General features: G+C 39.6%; 1 protein-coding gene across 2 annotated transcripts; it reads left to right on the top strand.

Annotated features, from left to right (window-relative positions):
- The first annotated feature begins 1,381 nt into the window (after positions 1 to 1,381).
- LOC307259204 (solute carrier family 45 member 4-like) lies at positions 1,382 to 18,520 on the top strand. Of its 2 annotated transcripts, none has more exons than XM_080038962.1 (13): positions 1,382 to 1,515; positions 2,369 to 3,367; positions 11,518 to 11,706; positions 11,809 to 11,988; positions 12,122 to 12,792; positions 13,238 to 13,384; positions 13,490 to 13,738; positions 13,913 to 14,032; positions 14,166 to 14,265; positions 14,704 to 14,784; positions 14,902 to 15,032; positions 15,469 to 15,537; positions 15,845 to 18,520. In XM_080038962.1, exons 2-13 carry the CDS (start codon positions 3,109 to 3,111, stop codon positions 16,142 to 16,144), a joined length of 2,496 nt encoding a protein of 831 aa, XP_079895088.1. In that variant the 5' UTR covers positions 1,382 to 1,515; positions 2,369 to 3,108; the 3' UTR covers positions 16,145 to 18,520. The 2 variants fall into 2 exon arrangements, with proteins under 2 accessions (XP_079895088.1, XP_079895087.1); XM_080038961.1 differs by having other exon boundaries at positions 13,235 to 13,384.
- The last annotated feature ends 1,361 nt before the right edge of the window (positions 18,521 to 19,881 follow it).

Below are 19,881 nucleotides of genomic sequence, written 5' to 3'. Positions count from 1 at the left end.
AGCAAGGCAAGGCAAGGCAAGTTTATTTATATAGCACAATTCAGACACAAGGCCACTCAAAGTGCTTTACAGGGGCAAGATTAGAATACATAAAACATATTATAAAACATTTAAAAGCAAATAAAAGAAGCAAATACAATAAAAATTGCAGGTTAAAATGGAAACAAAAAAGTCTTCAGACTCGATTTAAAAGAACTGAGAGTTGCAGCAGACCTCAAGTTCTCTGGGAGTTTGTTCCAGATTTTTGGTGCATAATAACTAAAAGCTGCTTCTCCTTGTTTAGTCCTAACTCTAGAGACTTTAAGTAGACCTGTCCCAGACGACCTAAGGGCTCTGGACGGTTCATAACATATCAGCAGATCAGTAATGTATTTTGGCCCTAAACCATTTAGTGCTTTATAAACCAACATCAGTATTTTGAAATCAATTCTTTGAGTGACTGGAAGCCAGTGTAAAGACCTCAGAACTGGGGTAATGTGATCCACTTTTTTGGTCCTAGTGAGGACTCGAGCAGCAGCGTTCTGAATTAGCTGAAGCTGCCTGATAGATTTTTTTGGAAGGCCTGCAAATACACTATTACAGTAGTCAAGTCTACTAAAGATAAATGCATGGACAAGTTTTTCTAAATCTTGCTGTGACATAAGCCCTTTAAAGCAAAAAGCATAGAGGCTAAAAACTAGAGAGATTAAAACAGCAGAAAAGAATAAAGATACAAGTGCTCTGAAAAGCACAGCATAAAAGGAATTAATAAGACTTTCAAAATAAATAAACAAATAAATCAATAAAAAGCCTGGTTAAAAAGGTGTGTCTTGGGCCTCTTTTTAAAAACCTCAACAATCTCCGCGACCCTGAGGGCCCATAAAAACTGAAAGCCGCCTCCCCGTGCTTTTTAGAACTAACTAACTCGACAAATGCTTTGTTTTGCCTATGTAGGCTATCAATCTGGGGTAGGCTATTTCTGGTTTCGGAATGATAGTTGTTTTCCTGGTGGGATCAAGCTGTCAAGAATGATTTAAAAAGAAAATGACTTACAGTGTAACATTGGTCATTCTAATGTCATCCCTCTCACACGTATTTAGATTTAATACCTTTAAGGAATAAGGTTTGAAAAATAAAATGTTCCATTGCTGCAATAGCTACTTTAACCTCTATTTCAATGCTATTTGTATTATGGTAGGCTACTAATGCTGCATAAGATATGAGTGTTTTATGTTGGTGATGATGCTCCCATTGACTGTGTGGATGCCATGGACCTATTATAACGTGGATGTCTCAAATCGATGGATGCTCCGCCCACAGTGTGTGAGTAGCTCGATTGCGTCATTTGCTTTATCTTATGACCACGCCTCGCTTTGTTACTGTGGAAACCAATACGCCTGGTGAGCGTGGTAAACAGTGGGTCACTCGGTTAGCCATAATTGCTAACCCATTAAGGAGAGTTTTTGCCGTAGCGTTATCGAAAATGCAAACAATGCGGGACTGCTTTTGACTTTACTCAGCGGAATACAACTTCAGGTATGTTACACATTTCTGTCTTTAATATATAAGTGGTATCGCTGTCTTTAAGTCGCTAAGTTAGCTGCCTATACTGTACCTAACCGTGCTCGCTATGTTGACGTTAGCCATGAGTAAAACCTCAGTCATGATGAATGAGCCCAGAGTCAGGTGTGCACCATCCTAAAGCGCTGAAAAGAGCTTCGCCATTAACTAATTGCCCTTTAGAACAGCCTCGGTTCGTTTCTCAGGCAAGTCGTTAGTGAGCAGAGCTGCCTCCTTTGAGAAAAACAAAACATGTACCAACTGGTTCAACAAACCCCTTCAAGACCCGTCATGCATTACTATTTCCAACCTCCCTTCAGAAAGATTACACTTTTGTAAAGCTTGGTTGCTTCCACATGAATAGATAACTCTGTCATTTTGAAATCATCCCGACAGATTTGCACAGGGATGTCTCCCTTTGAAAGCCCGATATATTTAGTTTAAATATTAACTTCCTCGTGACCTAGTTGTCAACTGTCCTTTTGGCATTACATTCACAAAGTGATTTAGCAAAGACAAGAGAAATGTGGCTTAACTATAGGCAAACAGTTACACAGTATCCTTCCTAGATGTAATTCATGTAACTTACCTACTTGTTTTAAATGCTAACAATGAGGCAACATCTATGTGTGGTAAGAAGAACGGTGGGTTACTTAATGTTCTTAATCCTTGTGAATCAACATCTTATATATTATCAAGCTCAGATGATTTAAGGTGTGGCAAAATTGCTTGACTTTTGTTCCTTCATTGTGTTTTACAAGTTTAAGACGGGGACCCAGCAGCAGGCAATGCTTCTTAGTGTCTAACCTCTGTCTGTTTTTTGTCGCAGGTTGCTGTGTGCCAAGAGTTTCCACATGCTGTAACGCTGACTTGCCTGGATGTGCACTTCCATGCACAGATACACACACACAGACTTCTGCTGACCCACTCTGATATTGCACATATCTAAATACTGCATGTGCACAACTTCCAGCACTGAGAGAACCACAGCAAACACATTTACAGACCTGTTCTAACCCTTCTGACAGCTCACCAAAAACACAACTATACTGGAACCCATAACGCACATATGGCCAACCCCCTTTTCACCCACCTCTTCTGCTCTTTCCTGCTACGCCCCTCTACATACCTCTAGAGCTGCGCAGAACTCCACTGCTTTTCCTGAATCTTGGAATTTGTGCGAAGCACAGTGAGAACTCCACCGCTCTCTCACGGACCTAACTGAGCCATGCTGAGTGGTTAAAAATATCAGCATGTGGAATGTATTTTTACAGCATTTATGTTTTGGAAACATTCATCTCATCACCATGATGGCTCCTGCCTCCTCCTCAGTTATTTGCAATTCTTTGACTTTGAAGCCAGAAGGTGTCGACCAGCAGAGGTCCTCACGGAGTATTTCTTCCTGTATATTTCCTGCACTTCTTACACAGTGAGTGGTCGAGATGAAAACCATGGACATTACATGTTGTTTTGATAAATAAAAGCGAGTACAGTTCTTCTTTCATACGTAGGAAAATAATAGCGGTTAGTTTTTATACACTGGGATATACAGACCATCCAGCAATATACATGAATCCACTGAAGTCGAACCAGAGTCTAATGGGAGAAGAAGCAGATGACAGGGGGGCTTCTAGCTTTCTGGAGAAGAGGAACATGGCGAAAGAAGAAGAAGAAGCAGAAGAAGATAGTGAGAATGAGGTGGAGAAGGAGAGCAAAGGTGTGCCCATCCCTCTGCATCGCTGGGTGATGCATGGAGCGGTGATGTTTGGACGCGAGTTCTGCTATGCCATGGAAACGGCCCTGGTGACGCCAGTGCTGCTGCAAATAGGTAAGGCAATGAAATACAGTCAGTATAGAGAGTTACACAGGCTTCCTTCTTAAATGTGCTTAAGTGTTGAACATAAAATTTAAGCAATTTGGTTGCACTGGTATTTTCACTTTATTTAGAGTTACTAGACCTCTCCCATTTAAAGTACACTGTGATAGGGCTATAGTGGCATCAATAATAAAACTATATAACCCCCACACACACGTGTACAGATGTTTGTGTGCCTGTTCGGACAAGCGTGTTGTTACTTGCTCGTCGTGGCGCTTTACTTGCCCCCGGCCATCCCTTATTGTTGAACCCTGCAGTAATAACATTGTGGAATTCAACCGGCTGCACCACTGTAACCTGTGTGCCCAGCCAACTGGCGGCTATGCAGTTAGTTTTCAGGTTTGCCACCATAGCAGAAATGGAACAAAGGCATTTTTCCCTGGCTAGGTATTACAAGAATTTCTAATGCAGCACATTTCTGTCTTTCTGTTTTTCTTCCTATTCGTTTGTAGGGGAGAGTGGCCTAAGTTGTGCATTTTGGAAGTTGTTCCACCCCTTGTTTCTAGAAAACCGTGGAAGAAATTGGAAATGTGACCACATATTTAAGAAGAGCCATCCATTTGACTCATCCTGTAAAGAAGGGAGACACAAGGAATAAGATATAAGCACATTTAAGCTCAAAAAACTGTGTTTTGCCTTTCAAAGTAACATTTCCATGATCAAGGTTTTTTGATTATTGTGTCTGAACAATTATAGACAAGTTTGAAAACATTTGACACATGTTTTAGTGCTTTGGTATGCTACATTTTGAGTCTATACAGTTAGCACGATGTCAGCCCTAAACTGCTGCATCATGCTTATTATCCAAAATTCTGGGGATGGGGTGATTTGTGCCAAAGGGCCTGGGTGAGTTATAAGTAAGTAAGTAAAGTGTATTTATAAAAGCACATTTATGACAGTTTGCACTGTCCAAAGTGCTGTACATAGTGCATTCAGTAGGTAAACAATGAAGGTAAAATAACAATAACCAAAATAAAAGACGTAAAGCCCATACATCCACATGAACACAGATAGTAGTGCAGAGGTAAGATAGTTAATGGGGAGGAAACACCAGGGTGTACATATGGGTTTTGAGCCTTGATTTAAAGGCAGAAATGTAGGGGAATCACATTTGTCAGGTGGCAGTTGGTTCCACAAGCACGGAGCAACTAGTGCAAAGTACATTTCTGAGAGTTGTGCCAGTGGCATGGCTGTATACGCTGGTCACCAAAAGAAAGTGATTGTCTACAGTAGCTCAGAAGAGAGTGACATCTCAATTCCACTTAACGACACCACCGATGAGAGTTCAGATGGCCAGAAAGATGATGATGGTGACTTTGTCATTGTGAGCTTTGCAGGTAAAACCATTAGATCAGATAGGCCTTGTTTAAGAAAATTGTCCTTCAATCTTTGTCAACTATTTACTTTATTTACTTTAAATAAACCTTAAATAAGTAATTGTCTAATGGATTTGTCTTGCATTACAGTTTATGAGATATATAGCAATGGCACAATTCACCCCATGGTATTCTCTCCAACCGCACAACTTACACCACACCGGGGGCAAGTTGTGCATCAAGACAACTTTTTTTCCGAAAGCTATATTTCTTCAACAGTTTATTCCAGATCCAAAGTTTTTATTGCCAGGGATGCACAACACCCTGAAATATATGTACATATTTGAGTTGGAGACTTTACTGTCAAGGCCTTACTTTAAAGTCACTTTGAGTGAAAAGTTGCACAACTTAGGCCACTCTCCCCTATTCTTTTTTTTTAAAGATGGTGTTTGTCAGTCAGTACAACTGTTAGTTTAAGTTATTATTAACAGTAGAATGTGGCTGATGGGCAACAACTAACCGTTCAATTAGTGGCTTAGATTCCTGGTCTGAAGTAGTTTAAAGAAATCTGGTTCAGGATGCATATTTTCTAAGTGGAATACTTTAAAGGCAGACGAGTATGCACACAAAGGAAAAAAAAACTACAACTTCTAAGAAGATGCTGGACAGAAGAAGAAAAACTCAGCTCTAGTTTTTTTGCTTCTCCGCTCTTCACATTTAGTGTTGCAATCGTTTGTGTCAACACAACCTTCAGAAACATTAACATGTAACGCCTGGATGAAGCACCACTAAGTTTGAACAGATGAAACATTAGCTGTGTGGTTTGTGGGGTTTTACTTAATGTTAACCAAAGTTAACACCGCTCCAAACAAAATTCTCCCTCTTTGAACTGAGGGTCATGTAAACCATTTGCCATTGCCACACACAGTCACAGCAGCAGACACACCAGGGCTCCACTACAATCCTCCCTGTTTTCTCAATCTGGTGGACTAAGAATAAGTAGATGTGAAGAATATGGAAGTAAATGAGTGTCATCGGATTTTGACAATAAAAAGCCATTGAATTTTAAGCACTGAATATTTATGCATTGAAATAACGTATCTGAATTTTTTGCAGCATTGAAATAATGTATCTGAATTTTTTGCCTCTGAATTTAACTCATTACATTTTAAACAACTAATTTTCACCTTTATTTTACAATGTTCTCAAATTCAAAATCAAATATTCAACGTTAAAAAATTCAATGTGCCAAATTCAACTGCAAAATCCCATGTATGAAATTCAGAGTAAAACTTTGGGGACCCAAGGCAGAGCAATCGATCATAGATGCTAGATCGCATTCAACAAAGAGAGCAAGTGGGAATATTATATGCTAGCCATTATATTCTTCCCTATATAGAAACATGTTTGTACTCACCCAAGCACCATTGTTACTTGTGTTGCCGTTTGACATGGCTAAAACCTGATTTGCCTTCCTGCATCAGTCAGGGGTATCCAAGGCAACGAGCTAATATTCCCACTTGCTCTCTTTGTTGAATGCGATCTAGCATCTATGATCGATTGCTCTTCCTTGGGTCCCCAAAGTTTTACTCTGAATTTCATACATGGGATTTTGCAGTTGAATTTGGCACGTTGAATTTTTTAACGTTGAATATTTGATTTTGAATTTGAGAACATTGTAAAATAAAGGTGAAAATTAGTTGTTTAAAATGTAATGAGTTAAATTCAGAGGCAAAAAATTCAGATACATTATTTCAATGCGGCAAAAAATTCAGATACATTATTTCAATGCTGCAAAAAAATTCAGATACGTTATTTCAATGCATAAATATTCAGTGCTTAAAATTCAATGGCTTTTTATTTTCAAAATCCGATGACACTCATTTACTTCCATAAAGCACTACCCTACTGATTAGCAAGACAGACAGATGACTATTATATTGCTACTATTATATTACTACAGACAGACTGCACGTATTTGCTGACATCAAACTTGGAGAGGACAGAAAACAATTTAACCTGATGCTGTAATGCCATTCAGCCTTGTGGTGTTTCTTCTCTTTTTTTCTCTCCATGACCAGGAGGTTAGTTCTGCTTCATCTTCTATTTGAATGTGTAAACAATGACACCACTCAGGGGAGCAGGGTGTGGTTTGCAGGGCCCTGAGTTACTTGTGTAGTGAGTGTACGTGGCCATCCGAATTTGTTAACACTGAACAAACACACAGTACTAGCAATACAAGACCCAGTCCTGTGTGTCAGGACTGGGTGATTGCAGCCTTGTAGTGTATTTGCTTTTTATAATTGCCATATAAGCCAAGGCTACATTACAGGCACACATCCTTGCTCATGTTTCCTGACTTCAAAATACATACTTTATGCTGTGGAACCTTGTTTGGTAAGATCTGATCTATTATTAGGTTGACGTTTTTGGGCAGTGAGTCCATTAACATGGATCAGTTGGAATGGAAGTTGAGTTATTACTATGTCAAGCACCAGATATTTGCATTTATTTTTGGTTCAGTACAAGATGTTATAACAAGCTTTACTTCTGGTTGGGATTTAAAACATTATCACTCACTCTTCTGTTTTAGAAGCAAGCTAGCCATTAATGCAATTGTAATTTCTCATATTTAATTATAAGGAAATAAGAACACCCGTGAAACCCTTAAAGTATTCCAATAATACATTACATTAAAGCTCTCCCACATAAGGATCTAATTAAAGACCTACTTCACCGGTGGCAATATGAAGGTGTATTGAACTCTGAGATCCTATGTACTATAAATGTGCAAACATTTTTGAAATCGGTTCATCCTAGTCTGAGAAAAGGAAGAAAGAGTGTTTTATGGTCTCACTGTCTAACCCTACATTTTACTAGTGTGACATCACAGTAGTACAGATATAGGGTTAGGATTAACAGGACAGCTGGGCCAAGGGAAGACTGAGGAAAGACTGAGGGAAGAAAAACCTCATTCACTATATTATAATAGCGATTTTATAATGATAGAACATCGTTTCCGTATGGGTGAAGTACTGCTCTGTTGAAGGCCTGCACTTTGTAAAAACTGTAATAATTTTACTAGAGTGACATTTGGTGTCCCATTTTCCCATTGTGTAGTATGAAACAACAAAGTGTATTTATCAAAATGTGTCCCAACAATGAACTGAAAAGACAGTATTCCTATTTTTAGCCAATGCAAAGTACTTGGTACAAACCTACCTAGTGAGTGTAATAGATGTGCTGAACCCTGAGGAGTTGTCATTAAAACAAATACAAGTTATGTAGTTGAAGAACAGTGTTACTCATCAAAACTTAATGTGTTTATCCTTGAGGTCCAACACAATTATTGAATGAATTTCCTTTCTCATTTATAGAACAACCCTTCATTGTTTTTATCAATCTTAAAGGGGAAGTAAGTGATTGTTTTTGTTAATATATGTGTTAAATCACTCTATATTCATACAGCAATCATTTACAAAGTATGCACAGTTCATAACAAAGGTCTCCCAGTCATTCAGCGTTGCAGTAATTGCCAGTAAAAATTTTGAGTATCCCGCCCGTTTTATCCAATGAGGAGACAGAGCACTATAAAGAGGTGGGTCTCTGTGCCTGTGAACGATGACTAGCTGCTCTCCATCGTGGCACTATCTGATGAAGACGGCTGTTTGTTCATGGGGTGGTGACGTAGGGGTGATGGAGGGGACTGCTAACTGCAGTCACTAGCCCCTTTTACACAGAGATTGTGGCATATAGACGGAACAACATCACTCCAATATGCCGGCTTTGCTTGCTTCTGTGTTATTTACACAGAACCAAGCAACGCCGGCCTGCTGGCGCATCAGTAGCCCCTTTTACACAGCGTTCCGGAATGAAAGAGGTGCTTGTAAACAGCGTCAGGTGTGACGTAAACATTTAGCGCCGCGCCGGTCAGCTGCTTTACAACAACAACACTGGCCGGTGAATTGAGAACAGAAGTGCTGGAGCTTGCAGTAAGAGGGCCGTATTTTACTGTCCCCACGATGTGCCGGTTGATCTCGCGACGCGCTGAGTCCAATATCTCTGGGACTGTTAACCAAACTCACAAAAATCACTGCTGTGAGCGAGTCTCTTTGTAAGGGCAGCGATCTGCCAATCAGACACACACATACACACAGTGTGTGAAGTCAGGTTACTCTAGACAGAAATAAAGTGTGGATATACGCTCATACTTAGGATAATAATAGCGGTGGCGATCCGGTTGCAGCCTAGCTTATCCTAGCCTAGCTTAGCCTAGCTTTCCCATTGTACAACTTCCCCTGGGCAGAAATAGACTCATACACTCTGCAAAATGAAGCGTGAGGGTTTGGATTGAGCAGCGGACCTTATGACCAGCTAGATTATACACCGTTCCTTATTTATTTTTACGGGACATCAGGCCGCCGTGGTTAATGTTAAACACACGCCCTTCAACTGCTAACATGGTCGCATGTTTAGAACGTAGGCTATGGAACGTGAAACGCCCCCCTGTTCCGCAACAACAAGCTGTCCGCATTTAAACAGAGAGGCGGAACTGATTGTGTCGGGAATCTTTCTACCCCCCCGAGGTAGTAAAATTCCCGGAATAATCTCTCGCACCTTTCTTCCCTCGTTCCGCAACGGTCGCATTTATACAGCAGGGCGGAGGGCCGAAATTCCAGCATATTCCCGGCTTTCACTGGCTGTGTAAAAGGGGCTACTGACAGGAAGTTAGCTAAAAGGACCATATCACTTACTGCTCCTTTAAAGGTGAAGTAAGCGGTTTATTTATGTTAATATAAATGTTAAATCGCTCTTTATTCATACAGTGATCACTTAGTGTGCACGTTTCATAAAGCCGATCTCTCAATCAGCTGCTTTGCATGTAATCGGCAAATAAACTTATTCGAGGATCCTGACATTTTTATCCAATCAGAAGAGAGAACGCTTCAAATCGACACCTGTCGCACTCATATATAGTATACACTCCATGGTCTCACTGCCGGTGCACGCCAGAGCAACAGATGGGTGAATGTGTATGCGCCTACAATGGCGGAGCAGGTAAAAAATCCTTCCCAATGTCTGTTTTGATGGTTTTTATCATGTTTTGTCACACTTATCTGAGATGATGCTAGATAACTCGCTGCTTGAAGACCGCAGTGCATTAATGTGGTGACGTAGGGACGAGTGAGGTGACTGCTAACAGCAGTAACTGACAGGAAGTTAGCTAAAAGAACCATTCCGCTTACAGCACCTTTAACTATGTATCAGTCGTCCTGTTTCCTACCTTTGCTGCAGCATTTCTACATGTATTGCTGTTTCTGTGCTTAGGCCTCTTCTCCCTGTTTTTGTAGTGGAAACAGGTTTTATTTTCCTTTTGTTAAACACTTACAGTGTTAAGAAAGGTGCTATAATACAAATGAATGAATGTAATGCATTACCTCCACCTGTTGATCTGTGGAATAATATGAAGCCATTAGAAGGAAATATGTATTTTGTCAACCGCCTGACGCCTGTACATGTACTCACTTGTGAATCCTTGTCCGTGTGGGTGAGGCAAACAAAACATAGACTACTACTAGAGGTCAACTACTCCCCAGGGTGCCTTTAAGTCTCCTTATAGATCCTTTTACAAAAGGGAGAGTGAGAGGCCAAGAAAGCAATATATTCTTCCTACAAGGAGGTCCTCTGCTGTTCTGTTGACTTATAGGGAAGGCCTGAGCACAGTAAGGAAGCATGGGTAACATGTTGTTCTCATGAGAACCAGCTAGCTCATGCAGACAGCTGACTGGATTCAAGTCCATTCCACATTCCATTTTTATACACAAGCTAGTCCCCACCAGAATCAAGGATACTTTCATCTAGCAGATATGCATTTCTTTTAACATAACTCACATCTTATATGCCTTGTCTACCATAAACTTTACATATAATGTGGTACAGATTGGTTAAATGAAAATCATCAAACTACATTGGATGAGATTTTCTAAATTTTCAGTGCATGCTGAAGCCTGGTTTTGTCAGGGGGAGATGGAGGCAATTTCACCAGGCCTGGCTGGTAACTTGTTGCACATTTTTGCTCTATGTTGTTGTAACAGGCAACCTCATTATCGGAAATGTTCTGTCACCCTAAAAGCAGTTGGTTAGGAGGAAAGCACTGGTGGTCCTTCAGCTTTGCTTTGTTAAGCTAGAGTTGTCATGGGCTATGCTTTTTCTATACAATGGAATGTATGGAAACTTTCAGCTTTTTGAGTGGAGAGAAAAAGCTGCCAAGCTTCTCTGCTAAAGTGTTTTACTTATTCCGACACGTTTATCAAAGTCAACCGTATCAATAGGATTGCTTTATTGGGAGTTTTGTAGCAAGATGAGAAGACAAATAAGTCATAGTTGTGTAAATTAGTTATTCATTACAAAGAATAATGAAGCCTGTAATAATCAGTTATTTTGCCAGTAGTAGCCAGAGTTAAAGACAGGGTTTTTAATAAAAACACATATCAATTAACCCAATGAAAATGACAGATCTCAACATCAAACAATATAGAATATAGACAATGTAAAATACAATGGTTAAGAAAAATGCTGCCTCAGGGTCAAAATGAACATGAAAAACTATTTGGTTTCTGTTTTTCTCCTTTGCATTTGATGTTCTTAAGTGATTTCATAAAGTACAGACTCGGATCAGCCAATAAACCAATACTATTTAATTGAGTGCAATGTCTTGTCTTTGGCTGTAATATTATCTTTTATAGTTGAATGAAATGAGCATTTTGTTGATGTGTGTTTTTCTAGGTCTTCCTGAGCAGTACTACAGTTTAACCTGGTTCCTCAGTCCTATCCTGGGTCTCCTCTTCACTCCTGTGATCGGCTCAGCCAGTGACCGATGCAGTCTGCGGTGGGGCCGGAGAAGGCCATTCATTATGGGTCTGTGTATAGGTGTGCTGCTTGGAGTGGCATTGTTTTTAAATGGATCATTAATAGGTCAGTAAAAGGTTTAAAATGAGATTGCCACATACCAATTCTAGTAAGAATTGTATGTTATAACTCCATCTTTATACTATATATTGTGTGGTCTTTTTCCAGGCCTTTCCTGTGGAGATAGTCCCGGCAGCCAGCCAATTGGCATCATCCTTACTGTACTAGGTGTGGTGCTGCTGGACTTTAGTGCTGATGCCTCTGACGGACCAATCAGAGCCTACCTTCTTGATGTTGCGGACACTGAGGAGCAAGATTTGGCCCTGAATATCCATGCGTTCTCTGCAGGTAAGAAATGCATGTAGGAACCCACCACACCCACACCACACACACACGTCAGCAACTATTCAAGAAAACAAGTAGTGCAGAGAGTTTTTAGATTTTGCCCATCATTTCCATGTGTCTATACTTGTCTCTCCAGGGCTTGGTGGAGCAGTGGGCTACATGCTGGGGGGTCTTGACTGGACCGGCACAGCTCTGGGCCGAGCGTTTAAATCACAGGAACAGGTTCTTTTCATGTTTGCAGGCATCATCTTTATTATCTCTGTCATACTGCACATGCTCAGTATCCCCGAGCAACCTTTCGCTCCATCCGACCGCCTTAAAGTCCTAGACAGTGGGGAGTCTAACAGCCACGTGTCTTTCAGGCCCGTTGGCCACACGCCACCTGTACTTGATGTGATTGCAGAGGAGGATGCTTCTGCTCAAGAGGGCAACGAATCAGAGGCAGAGGAAGGGGAAATGGACTTCCTTACCGTGGAGCGAGTGCGGAGTAAAAGCGATTCAATCTTGGCAATGCCAGATTCTACAATCGAGTTGGATTCTGACCTACATCCAAATGCACACCATTTCATGCCAGAGGTGCATTACTTTGAACCGAGGATGCAGGGAGAGTTAGATGATGCTTTCAAGCCATCAGAACACAGTGTTGGGTCCTTGTCTCCGTCTGGTGGACCACCTGCACTTACTGATGGGATGGTGATCTTAGAGTCTGCAGATCCAGCTTGCCTTGAGCATAAGGGTTCTACAAACGGTCCTCCTTCTGCGCTTCAGAACACTAATGGCTCAGAGGAAGCTCATCTGAAAACACAGGTGAGATCAGAGGTGCTCAGTTGCATATGAAAGTGCTTTATAGAAGGTTCATGCATGCAACATTACAGTCCATTATGTCCCGTTGAAATGCAAGGACAATAGTCTGTGAAGGAAGCCGGTTTTCTCATTGTTATTGATTATGGTGGATAAGTGCTGTCCAGAGCTGTATTCTTTATGATTTTGTATAATAGGACTTGCTTGGTTCGCATTTTGTAAAAAAAACAAATAATATAAAACCATTTAAAAAAAAAAAAAAAAGTCATGTCCAGGATTAGCTCAACACCTTGAAGCCCTCCTCCGAGCCATCTTTTTATTTATGCCAACTTTCATTGGAAAAATAGAGATTTTTCAGATTATAATGTTTGAAGATTATTCACATTTGAAGTCCCACATCTTCATTCTCTTTGTCACTTTAATCTGTGTGCTTTTTCATCTGTCCCAGCAGGTCAAAGCTACCAATGGAGTCAAAGCTGACATATCCTCTTCTGACCACTCCAATGCAATGAAAGGCCATGCCTCCACTAGGCTGGCCAACCGCCCCTCCAACCCCTCAGTCTCATCAAGGCCCCGCTCACACACCTTCTACAGACAGGTAAAAATGAATTTACAATTTGTTGAATGAATTTTTGTAAAAGTCACACGTATTTTCTTGACACCTTTTTTTTGCAAATGTGAAAACAAACTTTGTTCTCTCCAGCCCTCCTTTACCTTCTCCTACTACGGTAGAGTGGGATCACAGCGATATCGGCTGCGCCATTCAGCACCTATGAGCCCTCGACCAATCACGTCGTCTCGTAGTCTGAATGATCTGAGGGAAGTGCAGCGGCACGCAGACAGGCGGGAGCTGCAGCTGTCAGTCAGCAGTCTGTCATCCGAGGACTCCAGCAGTGAGGGAGAGCCAGACCAGGATGCATCTGTTCGGCTGCTGTGGCTATCCATGTTAAAGGTGAAGTACTATATTGAACATGTTACTATTTCACTGCATCAAATATAATATAATTTTAACAGTATCTTGTATTTATTCACTGCTGCAGATAAACAGACCAAACTTTTTTTGGTGAAATTCCATCATGAGGTTCACCTGCTGCTCTTGACTCCTTTTCTTTTCTGTCCTCAACAGATGCCGAGGCAGCTGTGGACATTGTGTGTGTGTCATCTCCTCACATGGTTCTCATATATCGCTCAAGCTGTGTTTTATACTGATTTCATGGGGCAGGTCATCTACCATGGAGACCCAACGGTACACACACATCCACACTCACACACACACCCTCTTGTGTTTCTTTTTGATTAGACAGTTGTGCATAATGACACCTTTCGCCCAAAATAAACATTACAATGTCACATTGCTGAAATGATTTAGTTTTTTTCAGGCTCCAGCAAATTCCACAGAGCTTCTAAACTATAACAAAGGAGTACAGATGGGCTGCTGGGGACTAGTGGTCTATGCTGCGACTGCTGCTCTCTGCTCTGGTAAAACACAAACACTGTTTGTATTCTTACATTTTAATTTAATTCCCATTACAGCTTTGTTAACATTCAAAACAAATGGTCAGTGATACAATTATTACATTTTGTTCTTCCCTTCATAGAATAGGCTTTAGCCAATGATATTATTAATTGTTTTACATATTAACATAACATATTTCCTTTACACCTGATTTTACATGTTGATTTTAATGTTTCTCTTGCTTGAAATATACACGTCTTCGCTTTTGTTTATCTTGTGTTGGCTTATAGCTACACCTGTTTTTATTTTGCATGTATACTAATTGTAGTGTCTTTGAGTACCTATACATATATAAAATAAATGTATTATTATTATTATTATTATTATTATTGTTTAACATGCTTCCCTTTACTGTCTTTATTAATTGATAATTAGTTTTCCCTCTCTATTTCTCCACTCAGCAATCCTGCAGAAGTACCTGGATAATTTTGATCTAAGCATTAAGGTTGTCTACATTGTTGGAACTCTAGGATTCTCTATAGGTCAGTTGCCATTGAATAATAAAGGAGTGAAATGCAGTGTATTTGGGAGCAGTTGCATATTGTCTTAATACATGCTGAATAAAGGGAAATGCAATGTTTCCTCCCTCTCAAACCTAGGAACCGCTGTGATGGCCATCTTTCCTAATGTGTATGTTGCCATGGTGATGATCAGTGGCATGGGCATCATCTCCATGAGCATCTCCTACTGTCCCTATGCATTACTCGGGCAGTACCATGAAATCAAAGAAGTATGTTTACAAGCAGACAAAACGCGGGCACACACACATACACACACACACACACACAAACACACACACACACACACACACACACACACACACACACACACACACACACACACACACAGATGTGCACCTTGCGATATAAACTATGATTGATCAATTGATGTGATATAATCAATTGAAGTCAATGTAATATTGTAGTATATGTTCCAGATCTCATCACTTTCAGATGTAGCAGTTGTATATCTGGTTGCCTTAAGCATGTAGTACACAAATATTGAAGGAATATATAATTTTGGTCAACATCATAATAGCTTTTTATTTTATTTTTTGTCTTAGATCACCTAAAAGTTAAATACTACATGAAAACCTACACATGTACAATCTAAAATATATGTGATTTAAAGTGATGGCGTCTCCTCTTTTCACCTCTTCTCATCAGTACATTCACCACAGTCCAGCAAACACTCGAAGAGGCTTTGGTATTGACTGCGCCATCTTATCCTGCCAGGTGATAATTCATTTGTTTTTCACTGCTTGGACCAACACTAATATTTACTATTAGCTCAGACTCAATGGTACAGCAAGGGAAGTGTTTGCTATTAAAATGAACGACACCCAAACGGCACAGTAATTTTTGGTCCTCTTTGAACCAGGGACACAATGGTTTAAACTATTTTTCCCTGTTTTATATACTGTCAATCATTTTTCCAGATATTCAGAAACTTTCTGCTCTTTGGGTGGTGATAAAACAAGCATGTGTATCATTACAGTGTATACTATTGTGTTAAAACATTTGTATTTTGTTCATGTTCCAGGTGTATATCAGCCAGATTCTGGTTGCGTCAGCCCTTGGAGCTGTGGTAAAAGCTGTTGGCAGTGTGCGTGTCATTCCTGCAGTGGCCTCTGGTGGCTCTTTCCTTGGCTTCCTTACTGCCTGTTTCCTGGTTATTTATCCAGACATGGAGCCCAGCGGCACAGAGCAAGATCAGAGCTTGACGGATTTACCTGGAGATTCAGACCCAAGTAGGGAAAGGACCAACGACCAAAGGTTAGCTCTGCTGAGCCTCACAGATGCAGATAGTTTAAAGGTTGCAGAGAATCACTCCGATGCCTGAGCATTAAAATGGAAATAATTAACTTTTATCTTAATTAAGCACAAGCATGTGGGGATTTTGCCAAATGCATCTTATTAACAGACTTGACAGTTTGTGCCTTTTCCGAAAGGAGCAAAGACAACGTATCTACAGAAATCTGGGTGGAAAGGATTTGGATATATAAGAAGAAACTATTTTTGGCTGCCTTTCTTATGTTATTGCTACCTCAACCTTAAATCAAATGTAGATGGTTAAATGGAGAACAGTAAGCCATTAAAACATATGAGCCACATGACACTGATTTGATCAGACTACTGAAGCAAATGTAAGCTTTCTTTTTCTTTTTCTTTTTCGAAAAAGCAAAAATGGGAACCATATATGTCACCTCTGTCTACCTTTTGAACAGTACTGTCACTGTGATGTGACACTTTACTGCACAGAAGCTGCTAAATAACTGCTTAATGGACAATCATAATGTCGTTAGTGTTACCTTCTGAACCTGTCCATTAGCTGTGGACTGAACACAGAAGTAAATAGTTTTTCCACCCTGTTAATGGACTATGTTTATATTATATTTTTATTTTATAAATGCCAGAAAGTTTCCAAACTGCAGGTAAAGCCTTCTACATTTCTTATAGACTCTACAAAACATTAATTTTAAACACTTTTGTATTGACATTTATGATTTTCGAACCTGTTTCATAATAAGTTAGTTTCTTTCCCTTGCCTGCACTGAAACACACAATTCAATATGCTCCTTTCATGCCATGATACACAAAAAAGTTTATATTATATAGTTAGAAATTAAGCCAGCAGCTGTGTGGTTTTGTGATTTGTATTGCAGGGTGGCATTCTATTCACTTTCTGTTGAATTTAGAAAAAGTGTTTTGAAATATACATTCCAAATACAGTTTAAATGGGAAATTTCAGTTTCTGTTTTATTGGGAGAAAAATGACACTCCTCCGAATCACTTTGTGGTGGGCCATCTGTATCAATTGCAAAGAGTGAAACTGTCCTGCTGTACAGAAAGGACAAATAGGAAGATAAATAGCTCCCATACTCCCAGGTTTTTCCAGTTCCCTTCCAAACCTAACAGGTAGCATGGAGTCTGTGAAGGAATATAGTAAACACTGAGCAGCATGCACATTAATGGTTAGCACAGTCCCCACTACACTGACTGATTTACAAACCTAGTGCAAGTTAAGACTTGTGTACAATCTTAACAGTGTAGACTGAAGGCCTATCTCCAGTAGAACTGTATCACTAATGAATATATGAGTTTGTGTAAATGCCCCGCCTTAAGTTCATTAATAAGAGCATTACTACTTTAATGGGGGGAAGTTTAATGTCACTTGGTCTTAAACTCTTATAGAAACTTGTAATGCTGCATGTTGAATGGTAGAGAGGACCTCTTTTATGAAGGGCCAACGACTGATCTATGCAAACTTGAAATTCCCTTGTCTGCGTTATTACTGAATGACCATGCTAAAAAAGAAGCATCGGACCTTCTCAGTTATTTTCCGTCTTTAAAAGATTGTCCGGCTCAGAGGGGAAAAAAAACAGTGCCACAAGTGAAAACACTGCAAACATTGGGCAAATTGTTTGACTGAGGGCAAGATGTCCATTGTCATAACACTCTTGAGAAGCTTCTTTACTCTTATTTATTTCGGAAATTCTAACATTAATTTGCGAGCTATGCCATCGCTTTTCCCATCATTACAGAAAAGTGTCTCTGTTAGGATGTTGTCGCTATCACTTTGGACTTGCGGGTTTTAGATATTCAGTCAAATATACATGCACTAAAAAAAGGAAAATCATCAAGATGTAGATATATGAATAATATAACTTCCTTGTAAATGATCTAAAGATTATGGCTTGTCTGTTTGTGTGAGTGAAATTGGGTGACTGCCATTTTTTTCTTTTGGAGTTCGCAGCCCGCAATTTTTTTTTAAAGCACCTCCTGGCAAGAGGTTCAGGCACTTAATCCTTCATGGAATCGATAGACACATTACATTTAAAAAATGTTTTTTATCAGAAGACAAGAAAGAAACTGACTCTTCTCAGCAGCCTTAATTATTCCACCAATCATTTAATGTATCAAGTTTAACTTTAACTTTGGCGCTGGTCTCAATGTTTAACAGATATTTCCATTTTTCTAATGGTATTGCTAATCTGCTGCATTGAATAAGAGTTTTTTTTGGAACAGACCTCTGACCTATTGACATTGTTTTGATTGTATACACTGGTTGAGATGTTTAAGATTATAATCTATGTTTTAGTTTGAAAGTCAATCACTGGTGTGTGTGTTTTTTTAAGTGATGTGTGGTTCTTTTTTGCTGCTGTACAGGCTTTTGTACAAGGGAGTTTTGTACCATTTTTGAAAAAAAAGACAATGAATGCTACTTCACTTGTGTTTGTTTTTATTGACAATCCCTCACACATACTATTCCTTCATGAAGCCTAGGCTGCATCGGCTCTTACTTCCATTCCTTCAGCATATTTGAAACAGACCACCAGAAATGGACTATTGACTTGAGAACAAGAAGGAGGTGTGAAAGTGTTATTACAGTTAGACAACTTTGTATAAATATGTGTTGGAAAAAAGAAAAAGGAAACAAACCACTAATATCTTTTTTATAATGAAAACATTTTAAAAAAAATATATATTTTTTTGCCAAGTAGACCTATCTTTTTTTATCCCCATTCATAATTTATATAATAAATCTGCATCTTCCTCCCGTGAAGTTGTATGGCCAATTAATACATTAGTAAACATCCTGTTAATGAGTGTATGCCAATTAGCACAGTACCATCACAAGGGGCTTTTTTGCTCATATTTCTTAGGATGCATTTACACACCATTTCCAGCTATTGTGCCATTTTCGTGTTCATACCACCTCAAGGTTATTTGAGCCACAGCACAAGACAAAAAATAATAAAGTAAATATAAACTCCTGTAAGCTAGATACACACACCTCTAAGCTTCATTTTCATGAAGTTTCATTTTAGTATTCCCTTTGTTCAAAGACGTTTTTTTCCCCCTCACCTTGTCCACCACCAAAACCATCAGCTCCTCCACCATATAGGCCTACTGCCAGCATCGTCACCATAAGATACACAAATACACACCATAAAAATACAATACATAAAATACTTCCATGTCGTAAATGTGAAATTTGTTTAGGACTTTAGAATAGTTAATATCAATATAAATGATTAATATTTCACTGTCTGTTAGAAGAAGTCAGTTGAATAGATAAAGTCTCATCTCACTAGACTTTAAGCTTGTTATGGTTCACTGTGTTTAGCTCAGCCCCAAAACATTGGTACGCTTGGCGCCCTACCCCTGGTGCTTTTAGAGATAGCACAAGGTTAAAACACTGCTCTCAGGACGCGTCTGGCAGAACTGAATCGCAATAAACTTGTGCTTCTGTCCTGTTCTCCTTGATCTAGCCTGCCATAGATATTGCTTAACATTGCCAAGTCTCCTTAAACTCTTTCCACGTGCGATGACCTGAAGAACTTCCATCAGTTAATATAAGACTGAAAAGGAAGTTGGTCTGATATACAATATAGGGAGAAAATAACACATATGTTTGTATATGTATCTGCAACAGTGTAGGTAGGCCTAAAGGATTCCGAGTTTTATGCTTTCTGATTGCTGTCATTGGCTCAATTTAATTTACGATAAAATACAACAATGTCAAAGTTTTCGTCTGGCTGAGCTTGCTACACTTTGCTTCATGTGGAATGACAA

This window comes from Ammodytes marinus (genome assembly GCF_949987685.1).
Source record: "Ammodytes marinus genome assembly, chromosome: 13".
Lineage (NCBI taxonomy): Eukaryota > Metazoa > Chordata > Actinopteri > Uranoscopiformes > Ammodytidae > Ammodytes > Ammodytes marinus.
This window is presented reverse-complemented; position numbering and strand designations above follow the sequence as displayed.